At 55.4% G+C, this 11401-nt stretch overlaps 1 protein-coding gene across 1 annotated transcript; it reads right to left on the bottom strand.

The window, feature by feature from the left end:
* Kirrel2 (kirre like nephrin family adhesion molecule 2) lies at positions 1-7991 on the bottom strand. The gene is made up of 15 exons (XM_035449575.1): positions 7877-7991; positions 6910-7059; positions 6569-6729; positions 5944-6094; positions 5741-5846; positions 5510-5658; positions 5192-5319; positions 4967-5099; positions 4617-4717; positions 4252-4471; positions 2931-3033; positions 2569-2677; positions 1838-1903; positions 312-350; positions 1-42 (listed from the first exon to the last, which is right to left on the bottom strand). Exons 1-15 carry the CDS (start codon positions 7989-7991, stop codon positions 1-3), a joined length of 1773 nt encoding a protein of 590 aa, XP_035305466.1.
* Between the last annotated feature and the right edge of the window lie 3410 nt (positions 7992-11401).

Here is an 11401-nt window from a genome sequence, read left to right as displayed (position 1 = left end):
TTAGAGAGATGTCTTCACACATGAGTCTGGAGACGCTGGTGGCTGGGTGGAGACAAGGTAGCGTAGGGGAAGGGGGGAGTCCCAGAGCTCAAATCCGGGGGTCCAAAGGATGTAGGCTTCATGTAGCTGGCGAAAGCTCGGGGATGGGGGGTGGTGAGGTAACCGGCCCGTGCTCTGTACAGTCTGCAGGGGGGTACTAAGTCCAGGTGTGGCTTGAAGTCATAGTAAGTAGGAGTCCCTGGAAGTCCAATCGGAGAGGGGGGTGGCAAGAAGAGGCCTCCTCCCGGGGCTTCCCCGAGGCTAAGGCTCACACTGACTCCTCGGACCTTGTAGTAACCATTGGTTGGATCCTGGGGACAAAGTGAGACTTGGTATGGAATGTGAGGGTGTAGGAAGGTAAGGATCATGGATGCAGAGACACACGGAGCTACAGCCAGACCTAGAGAGAGGTGTGGTGGCAGAAACCAGAGACAGCAGGAGCAGCAAATCCTAGACAGGAATCGCTGGGCAGAGACAGGGGAAGCGCTGGCTTCCTAGAACAAGCAAGGTCTGGCTGAAGTTAAGGAGGGGCAGGGAGGGAGACTGGGAAGGGAGGGAGGGGGGAGAGAGGGCAGGAGGGCTGGCTGGCTTCAGGTCAAGAGAAAAGTACGATCAAATACAGACAAGAGGGATGTAGTTCAGTCGGTAGGGTGCTTGTCTTGGTTTGATTCACAGCGCTACAGAAACTCAGTGTGGTGGCATATGGTTTTAATCCCAGTACTCGGGAGCATAATCAGGAGTTCTAGATCATTCTTTTTTGTTTGTTTGGGTTTTTTTTGTTGTTTGTTTTTCAAGACAGGTTTCTCTGTATTGTTTTGGAGCCTGTCCTGGCACTCGTTCTGGAGACCAGGCTGGCCTGGAACTCACAGAGATCCACCTGCCTCTGCCTCCCGAGTGCTGGGATTAAAGGTGTGCGCCACCGTCGACCCAGCTTCTAGATCATTCTGGTTACACAGTCAGTTCAAGGCTAGCCTGAGATACATGAGGCTCTGTCTCAAAGAAAAGTCAGAGAGGGGGCTTTAGAATGGGAGCCAGGGTCGGAATCAATGCGTGTATCCTAAGATAGGATTTCAAAGCAGAACTGTCTTTGGGAAACATGAGATGTTAGGGTGGGACCAAGTGGGAGGAAGGCTACCAGCTGGTAGAGAGCAGTCAAAGAGGCACCTAGAAGCACGAAACGGGGCTGATGGGGAAAGAACAAAGAACGGGGCTAGAGACCAAAACAACAGTGGATAACTTGCAGGGCGTTGGTGGCGCACGCCTTTAATCCCAGCACTCAGGAGGCAAAGGCAGGCGGATCTCTGTGAGTTTGAGACCAGCCTGGTCTACAAGAGCTAGTAGTGGATAACTTGAACTCTGGAGCCTGTGAGCTGTGATCTGTGAGCTGGCCCAGGAGGAGTTAAAGGTAGTTTTTGTTTTGTTTTGTTTTTCTTTGCAAGACAGGATTTCTCTGTGTAATGGCTTTCCTGGCACTCGCTCTGTAGACCAGGCTGGCCTCAAACTCATAGAGATCCTCCTGCCTCTGTCTCTGCTGGGACTAAAGGCGTGCGCCACCACCTGGCAAAGGTAGGTCTTAAGGCAACAGAATCAAAAGCAGATGGAAGCAGGGAAGCAGCCAGGTATGGTGCTGAGGTCTGAAGTCCTAATTTGTAATTCCCAGCGCTGCAGGGGTGGCAGGAGAAAGACCAAATCTGGCTGTACAAGTGTGGAACCCTGACTCCATCAAGCTTAAAAAAAGAGCAAGTGGGGAGAGGTGGAGACTCGGTGATGGATAGCGATCTCCTCCCCCCATACTCACCGCTGTCTCCAGAGCCTCCTTTTCATCCAGAATCAGGTCACTGTGGTCAGTGTGCACAACGGGACCCTGAGGTAGGAAAAATAACGAGAGGCCATGCTCAGAAGTCCATCCTGTCCCACCAGATCCCACAGGCCTTCCTCCGGAGGCCAGGCTGGAGGAGAGACCTGGAGGCTGGACTCAAGACAATAAAGAGGCTAGCCGGACACACTGAGCCAAAAGGATAACTGGGGGATAAAACATATTTGCCATCGTGAGGATGCTATGCGGCTAAGGTCATGTTTAAGACTGGAACCAAGCTGGGTATAATGGCACATGCTTTAATCTCAGCACTCAGGAGGCAGTGGCTGGAGGATCTCTGATTTGGAGTTTATGTAGCCCTGGGAATCAAACCGAGGGTCTTGAGCATGCTAGACCAGCATTCTGTTGGTTGAACTACATCCCTACCCCCAGTTAAAGCTCTTGTTTACATTTCATCATGCTTTTCTCTTGAGCTGAAACCCACTCCCCTTCATTGCCTCCCTCCCTCCCTTCCCAACTCAGCCGACATTGCTTGTTCTAGGAAGTCAGCCTGGTCTACATAGCAAGTTCTGGGGCAGCCAGGGCTACATAAAGAAACCTTGGCTCAAACAACAACAAAAAAGCTAGGACTATACTTGAGTTTGAGGATGGGTTAGACTAGGTTATCATTTTGGTCTGGAAACACAGTCAAATATGGACACCCAGTATCTTACCCTGTCCTCACTGATGCCCGTCTCCTCCTCAGGGCCTCGTGAACTGGAGCCATCACTGCTTCCTGGGATCCGAACCAGGTTCTTTTGCTTAGAGAAACAGCCTGAGGCCAGGGACGGTGAGAGAGGAGAGGAAAGTGAGGTTATATTTTGTGAAGACCGATACTTGGGAACAGAGCTGTCTGGGCAAAACAGGCTAGGAAGGCTGGGAACAAAGGAGAACCCTGCCCTGGGACAGATGGAAGGGAGCTGGGGGACCTGGAGGAAACAGATTCAGGGCTGGAGAGGGAACTTGAACCTGGGATAAGATGAGCCCTGTGCAAGCTTAGAGAGCTAGGAATGGAGCCAAGTCCCAAGGCTGATACTTGCCATGACGACAGCAGCAGAGGACCACTCCAGTGATGACCATGAAGAGGGTGGTGGCCGCAGAGACTGCTCCAGCCACAATCCGTACAGTGGGTAGCAAGTCTGTAAGGAGAGGATGGGGTGTCCTGAGAAGGCTGGTCTCAGGGAAACGGGCTCAGGGTTTGGGACCCCTGGGTTCAAAAGACTGCCAAGTTTGGGATTTCCCCAGGTTTGCAGTGTGCTTAGGTTTGGTGTCTGAGGACCCATGGATTCAGGGATTCGGAGTTTAAGAGTATGTGAATTTAAAGTCCCTTGGCAAGTCACACCTGTAATCACAGCACTGGGGACAATGCAGGAGGACTGCCAGTAAGTTCAAGGCCAGCCTGGTCTATCTGAGACCCTGTCTCAAAAAGCAAAAACAAAACACCAAAAATAAACAAACAGGGATGGCAAGATGACCCAGTGGGTGGGTAAAGGTGCTTACTACCAAGCCTAAAGGCCCGAGTTCGATCCCGGGGACTCACATGATGGAAGGAGAGAACAGACTCCTACAGAGTTGTCAGAAGCATGCCCCTTCACAAATAAATAAATAAATACATGTAAACAAGCGCCCTAACGTTAGGATTGCTCAGAACTTGAGAGTCTTCTGTTTCATCGTTTCCCAGATTTGTGGATTCCTAGTGTGGTGTGAGGGTGTCAGATCTCCTAGAACTAGAGTTACAGACAGCTGTGAGCTGCCATGTGGGTGCTGGGGATTGAACCCAGGTCCTCTGGGAGAGGAGCCAGTGTCCTTAACCACTGAGCCATCCCTCCAGCCCCTACTTTTCTTTTAAATACATTCCAAATGTTATTGTGTGTACATATGTAGTGGTCTTGCCTGTGACGGTGGCCGCACCCCTTTGGGCGTGGCTTCAGGCACAGGGAAGCAGAAAGAGGGAAGCTTGAGGCATGGCTTCCTTTACCCACTTTGGTCCTCCTGAAGCCACGCCCAAAGGGGTGTGGCCACCGTTACAGGCAAGCCGGCTCGCTCGCTACATGCTTACATTTGTGTGTGGGTGCACACTATGGTGTAGGAATGGAGGCCAGAGAATAACTTTTGGGCCTTGGTTCTCTCCACCATAAGGGTTCTGAGGACTGACCTGGCTGGGGTCATCAGGCTCGGCGGGTGGCAAGTGCCTTTACCTGATGAGCCACCTCACTGACATAGTTCTGAGATTCACTAGGTTTGGGGAGTCTTTGCACTTGGGACCCTTATAGCTTTGGTGGCTTCGATCGTGGGAATCACTGCGTCTGGGGGGTTTGGACTCTCCAGGTTTCAGTGTCCTTGGGTCAGTAACTTACCTCTGCGGCCCAGGTGGATCTGGATTCGTCCCTCGCCCAGCCGGTTCCTGGCACTGCAGTTGAAGCCCCTGGTAAAGTCGGACTCCTGGGTCCCAGAAATGTGTAGCACAGAAATGAGGCCTGTGCCGCGTTCTCCCTCCACCTCCGGGGCTGGGAAGGTCTCCACCAGGAACCTGCCTAGTGAACCTGCCTCCAGGAAGCCCTCGTCCCAAGACCAAACCTAGGAGCCAGAAGCAGAGGCGATCAATTAGGAGCCTGAGGAAGCCTAGAGGGGCGGGTGGGACGTGGAGAGGATGTCAGTGTCAGCTGTGGGAGGGCGGGGATCGCGGCTGGTGTGTCAGAGGGGAGAGGGTTCTTTTCCTTACCACGGAGTCTGGGGCAGGGGAAGCAAACACCACACACTGCAGGCGAGCGGGGCCCCTGAGAAAGGCTGGCGCAGGGTGCAGGCCCGTCACTCTCGGGGGAGCTGGAATAAAAACCATGAACCATGAGACAGAGGTCTCAACCTCTCTGAAACCATTTCTGAATGAGGCCAGGTCACTGTGGTTTCAACCTTTAAAAACACAAACAAACCAGCCCACTTTACAGACTAGGCTAGGCCTGCGTCCTCCCCAACAGGTCCAGCTCCAATCCTCAGTCCCAAAGCCTATAACTTCCTTTCAGGGCCACTCCCTCTCGGCCCACCTCCTGCCCCAAGGCCCTCGGGGTCTCTCACCATTCACTGTCAACCTCGCATGGGCCGTGCCACCTCCCAGACCGGAGCGCCTGGGCTCAGCCCTGCACACATAGTCACCGGCATCCTCCAGCGCCACGGATGGGAGACGCAGCGTGGGCCCCGAGCTCAGCACCTGGCACAGGGAAGGGACATCAGAGACACGACCCTGGGAGGCAGCCCAGTCCACTTCCAGCTACCGTCACAGGCCCCCAGGTCGGACTTCACCTGAGAGCCACCGAGGCGGGTCCAGGTAATCCGTGGGAGTGGGTTCCCTCGCCAGGCACAGCTGAAGGAGGCGTCTCTCCCCACGTCCACCGACACGGGCTTTGGTTTCGCCGGCAGAATGGGTCCATCTGGAGGAGAGAGAGGAGCGGCTTGGAACGAGCCCCTGACACAGGATCGGCTACCCCAAAAACGCTGCTAGGTCCAAGGGTAGGTCTCCAGGCTACCCAGCCAAACCCCGCCCTGCCCACCTGTGCGAGCCTGGCCTGCCGGCACAACCACGCCCACCTCGGCCACACCCACGGCCCCGCCCCTGCTCACACAGCACTTCCAGAGCCGTGCTTCGGTTGGCGCTTCCCACCGCGTTGCTGACCTCGCAGGACACCGGCTCAGTCAGGAACGTGGCGTCCGCTACGATCTCCAACCTCGGCCCACGTGCCCCCAGCACCGGGGATCCCCCCTTCGCCCACCTGCGGAGGCAGCGGCGATATTAATGTCGCCCCGTCCCTTCCTCGAGCTACCCTGCTAGAGACAAGTGGCGTTTCTTGTCACCTGTAGCCCGTGACAGGAGGCTGGGCAGTGGCTCGACACAGGAAAGTCACCTTCTCTCCCTCCTGCGCAGTCTGGGGCTCAGCAGACAGAGTCACCACGGGGGGATCTGTGAGAGTAAGGCGGGTATCCCAGTGTGTCCTCCTCCTGCCCCCTCCTGTTGTGTCCAGGCCCACCCCGGTCTTTCCAGGACCAGCTGCACTCACACTGCAGGATCAGTGTAACAGCTGTGTCCTTCCCTGTGGGCAGGGCCTGGCTCCGGGCTCTGCAGATCAAGGTGGCTCCATCATCATCACTGGAAGGGGTCAGGAATAAAGTGTTTTCCACTGTCCCAGTGGTCTTGTCCTTCAGCGTGGTCTGGAGGTGATAGAAAGACAATGGTTATTTCTTTTCTTTTCGTTTTTGGGCAGGGTCTCACTATGAAGTCAAGGCTGGCCTTGAACTCATGCCCCTCAGTCTCCCGAGTGCTGCGGTTATAGGAGTCTATTACCACACCCCATGTTAACAATGATTTCATCTATAGCTTACATAGGCAGTGCTTACAATGTATTGGATACTTTTAGACACTCGCATGTTTAATTTAATTCTCCATATTATCCTATGAGGTAATGCTACTCCTTTTTCCCCCCATTACATAAGGAAACCGAGGGACAGAGAGGTTAAACACTATATACAAGAGCGAGTAATTAGCAAATGACTGAACCAGGAAGTCTGGCTCTTGACCTGAATCATATTTCAACCCTGAATGGCTGCCATTCCCTCCAGTCTGTGATCAAAGTGGACCCTGAGTCTTATGAATGACCAAAGAATGGCAAAGAGATTCAGACTAACCTGGTGGAAGGTGGTGCCATCCAGCCGGATCCCATCTCGGAACCACAGCAGTTCAGGGGCGGGTTGGGCATCCCCTCGACTCCGACACGTCAGATTCCCAGGAACTCCAGCAACCAGAGACACGGAGGGGCCGCCTAGTACCTGGGGGGGTTCTGGGGGGACTGCGTGGCAGGTCGAGAGTCAGAATAGCTTTCTGGAAGCAGAGCCCCTGATCCTCTCAGCTCCACCCACCACTCCCCTAGAGATTCTAGACTCCGACACTCCGCAGTAGTCCTAGCGGTCCCTACTTGCCATCCGCAGCTCCCAAAGCACAAATGGGCTGGGCCCTCACCCATCCTCACCCATCACGTGCAGTTGGGCAGGGCGTGATCGGAGGCCCGCTTGTGAAGCCTGGCACTCATATAATGCTTCATCTTCCAATTCCACAGGCTTAATGTGGAGGTCATGCTGGCCACTGGCTGCATTGCCTGATATCCAGTACCGGGACCACCCTGAAGATGGAAGAGACCGTACAGAATTCTGAATTCCTGGCCTCAAATCTTCATCGCCAGGAATCCCGCCCCAGAGAGCAGAGTAAGAACCACGCATCCCATGCTAAAACACTTATATTAAAACGTAGGTGCTGGGACCAGGTGTGGTGGTGCACATGTTTAAATCCCAGCACCCGGGAGTTCGAGGTCATCCTGATCTATACAGGGAATTCAGGCTGGCCAGAACTCATAGTGAGACACTGTCTCAAAAGAAAAGAAAAGAAAAGAAAAAAAAAAAGGTGCATGCTCGGTCCAGAGAGATTCTAAGCCTCCTGCCAATTTATAGTAGCCACAAATTTGGAAAGTCAAGTTCCCATCAAAGTTAGGTTAAGCCCAATGTGGGTGGTGTCTGCTTGTAATTCCAGCGCTCAAACGGCTGAGGCAGGAGGATTTCGGGTTTGAGGCCAGCCTGGGCTGCAGAGGGAGACCCCAATTCAAACAACAAAACAAAACAAATCACCGAAAATAGTAGATAAAACACTACCTTTCGCCCACCATAGAGGAAAGTTAAAGGGGGCGGGGCTTCCGAGGAGCTCACAATAGCCTGTGCATTATTAGTAAACTGCCTATGCATTTATATGATGTTTTTTGAATAAAAATGCTAGTCCCCAAACAGAAGGAATCACCCCCCAAACCCGATCGTTTTAAACCTCGGCATTACCAAATATTCAGAGGGAGCCCAGCAACTTCCAAAGTTGAAACCGTTAGATGAGATGCAGCCCACGCCCACCCCCTCCGCGAAGTTGCCAGCCCTTCCCGGAGTACAGACCAGACTCACCTGGAAGGTCTCTTTCGCCCCCTAGAGCCAGCCCATCTTTAGTCCACTGCACGAGCCCCCGGTATGCGCCCAGGGCGCAGGGCAGCCGAGCTTCCTCCCCCAGCAGCACCACCATGTCCTCTGGCTGTTGCAGAAAGTGTGGCAACGGGCCTAGGGACAGAACAGCTGAGCTTAGATTAAGAATCCCCTTACGCAAGACCCAGGGGTTCCAGTCTCCAAAGCTCTTTCTCCTTCCTTGCTCAGGTCAGAAGCCGAGGCTTCCAGAGTTCTCTCACGCCCAGGACTAGAAGCCTTTAGTCCGCTGCTCCCAAACAAGGAGGGAGCGGAGGGGTACCTGCAAGTCCTCTGAAGCAGCAGAGGAGGACGAGGAGGGCGGGGCCCAGCATCCCGAGTGTGTGTACCCCAAGATGCCGCAGATTTAGGGTTGTTGCGCTGGCTGCCTTACAACGTCTTCCTCGCCAACACGCCTCTCACCACACTGGACTGGGACCTCCTTCTGCACCTCACTCTTCCCCGCCAGGATGGAAGATTCTGAGTCTCGCCCGGAGTCCCTGAATTCTGGCTCACCCACAGCCTCCAATGCTCTCTGTACCGCGCACACCCGTTGCAAGCCCTGGATCTGCTAGAGACCCGCGGGAGGGCGGGACCCTACTCGCCCCGCCCCCTGGGTACCCGCCCTCTTCCCATTGAGAAACTCCCGCGGCTAGCGTGCCTAGAGTATGGGCACTCCGGGTCCTGGGTCGCGCAGCAGGGGGGCGCCCCTGGGTAATCAGGGGGTCTGAGAGCTGGAACACTTGGGTCTAAGGAGGGGACCCTGCTCGAGGTGGACACCTGCGCCCTGCTGAGGTTGAATGGGAGGAGGGAGGAGGAGGAGGAGGAGGAGGAGGAGGAGGAGGAGGAGGAGGAGGAGGAGGAGGAAAGAGAGTGGAAGAAACTTGCTCAGCCTGGACCCAGGAGGGACTGAGCTGAGTGGAAACCGAGCTATAAATGGGAACCCCTGGGACTTCGCCAGTTTCCGAGCCCTGGGGAGGCGGGGCCCAGGCCCCCTTGGGCCTGCGGGTCGGGGAGAGGGCACCCAGGTGCTGAAGGACTATTGGGGAGCCATGAGAAAAGAGGGATTCAGCTCCTTACTTTCCAGATATGCCCCCTGCTGCCTTGTTACCCCAGGACACCCTGAGATGTAGGAATCCAGCCCCGCCTCCTGAGTTCCTCCTTTCCCAGAGCTGGGCAGTACCCACCCGGCCCCTCTCTCCTCCTAGCGGTCCCGGGCCCCTCCGCGTGGTTGCCAGGCGACGGCTGGGCGGCGGCGGCAGTACCCTGACTCCGGCAGGCAGGGAGGCTGGGAACCGCACAGCTTGTCCTGACAGCTCCCGCGCAGCTCAGCTGGGGCGTTCCCACGCTGCGCAGCTGGCAGGGCAGGTGGGAGGGACCCTGAGCAGTGCACTGAAGGGGCTGGCGGGGTGGGGGGGAGAGTGGCTGGGACCCCGGGCTTTACATTTCTGGACCTATCGGAATTAAACGACATTCAGGGCTCAGAGTGGAGTGTCTAAATGTCAGAGGGCTGGATTTCCAGGGAGGAGGAGGGGGCGGTTCAGATCTCTGCTGGCTGAGAAGCCGGTGGCGCTTGCAGCCTGCAGGGTGGTGCAGTTGGGCCAGGTTCGGAATATCTGGTCTTAAGTCTTAGAGCCACTGGATTTAACAGCCAATCTCATTCTCACTCACCCCCCACTGGCCCAGGAGGATTGGCATACCAACAGCTGTGCTGAGTCCTACAGGAGAGGTGGGGGCGGGGGAGCTGGGGATGAAGGCCCTGGGAGACCCCACGCCTGGCTCTGGGAAATCTGAACGCCCTGCTTCTGTGTTTTGAAATAGGACAGGCTTGAGCCCAGGACTTCTCAGTCTTGGGGAGGAAGTCAGGTGATAAGGTGTTTTTCCAAAGACACCTGACATAGCTTCCCTTCCTGGCACTCTGGGGCCACCGGCATGGAAAAATGGAGAGCCCAGAGTCCCCCAGAGCATTCGGAGCAGGAAAACAGCCAAGGTTGATTGTAAAAGGTTTGTACTAATTAAGGGTTCCAGCAACCGACAGCTCTACACCTTGGCCTCCAAGGGTACCATCTGGTAAAGGCCCCATGGCAGACCCTCCATCCGTTAGGTCTGTATGCAATCCATTTCCCAGGAGGTGATGAGGGGTTTAGAGAACGGTATGTTGAAGGAGGGCAATGAATCGATAATGGGCGTGGGTGGGAGAGAAAGACCAGAGGGCTCGGGCTTGGTAGAAAGCTGGGGGGGGGGGGGCTCTGGCCAGATGCCTGGACTGCCTCCTGGAGGAAGGACCTCGGTGGGGTTGGGGATTTGTAGGGCATATGGGGGGTAGGAACAGTTGCAATTCCTGCAGGAGATAAGCAGGCAGAAGGGGCTTATCCCAGACCAATGCAGCTGTGCCCCCGGGGTTGTTGGGAAGGCAGGCCAGCCAACATATGGTTCTAAAATTCAAGGGTCACAATCAGGCCTAGAGCCAGGGACCTGCATGAAAAAGGCACAGAGACAGGCTGACTGCGAACAGTATATATTGAGTTCCCGTTACTGAGTGACAGTGGGGGAGGGCAGTAAGAGTCACAGCAAGGAGAAGGGGAGGGGGAGGAGAGAGGAGGAGGAGGAGGAGGAGGAGGAGGAGGAGGAGGAGGAGGAGGAGAGGGAATCAGAGAGATGGAGAAGAATAAGAAGATAAATCACCCCGGCTAGAGAGACACACGCAGAGAGAAAGGAGAGATGGAGGAAATGAGAACAGAAGGACTCTCCCATGGCCTCGAGACTCAGATGTCCCAGCTCCCAGAGACCTCCACTCTGTGTTTAACTGTGGGAGATCTCGGGGTGGACACACACTGAGGTCTTCGGGCATGGTCCTACTGGCTCTCTGCACACCCGTGTAAGACACTCCAAAAATGTTCACAGATGAAAATCCACTCTTGCCTCCCCCGGAACAACCACACTCTCACGCCCACCCACACACACAATTGGCTTCTCTCTCTCCCACAGTCTCATGGTTTCAAACAACACTCTGACAAATTCACCAGCAGAAGTGTCTGATGCCACCGAGGGAAAAAAGGGACTGCCGAAGTGTGGACTGCAAAGAGCAAGGGTGTCTTCGGCAGTGGTGGGGGTGGCGGGCTGGAATGGGGTGGGGTGGGGTGGGGGTGTCCTTCCCACCCACACAGACCCAGCTCTGCACCACGTCCTGAGCCGGGAGATGACCCTGCTCTCCCAGGCAGGGGTCACTGGGGCTGGGGAGGCACCAAAGAATGTTCCTGGCATGTGCTGACAGGGGATTTCACTGCTCTGCTGGGCAGACTCGGAAGGACTCAGGAGAAGCAACAGGGTGCGCTCACACTGGGCCCAAGAAACAGCTCCACACTGTGACTGCCTGCTTTGGCTTTCTGGGTTCGTGAGCTTGCTGGACCCCCAGGCAGCAGCAAACAGTTGAGCAGCCGATCCTCTTTGAGTTCCTGTGAGTGGGTGAGAGGG

This window comes from Cricetulus griseus, chromosome 9 (genome assembly GCF_003668045.3).
Source record: "Cricetulus griseus strain 17A/GY chromosome 9, alternate assembly CriGri-PICRH-1.0, whole genome shotgun sequence".
NCBI classification, from domain to species: domain Eukaryota; kingdom Metazoa; phylum Chordata; class Mammalia; order Rodentia; family Cricetidae; genus Cricetulus; species Cricetulus griseus.
The sequence above is the reverse complement of the archived record's forward strand: the minus strand, read 5'-3'. Positions and strand labels throughout refer to the sequence as shown.

Bases quoted from the DNA above. Each gene is read 5' to 3' on its own strand.
- Kirrel2 (XM_035449575.1), bottom strand. From the start codon at position 7,991: ATGGTGGTGCTGCTGGGGGAGGAAGCTCGGCTGCCCTGCGCCCTGGGC. The intron at 5,659-5,740 runs GTGACAAGAAAC...CTGCCTCCGCAG, and splicing joins CCTCCTGTCACGGGCTACAG to GTGGGCGAAGGGGGGATCCC. The intron at 5,320-5,509 runs GTGAGCAGGGGC...TCTCTCCTCCAG, and splicing joins CACGGCTCTGGAAGTGCTGT to ATGGACCCATTCTGCCGGCG.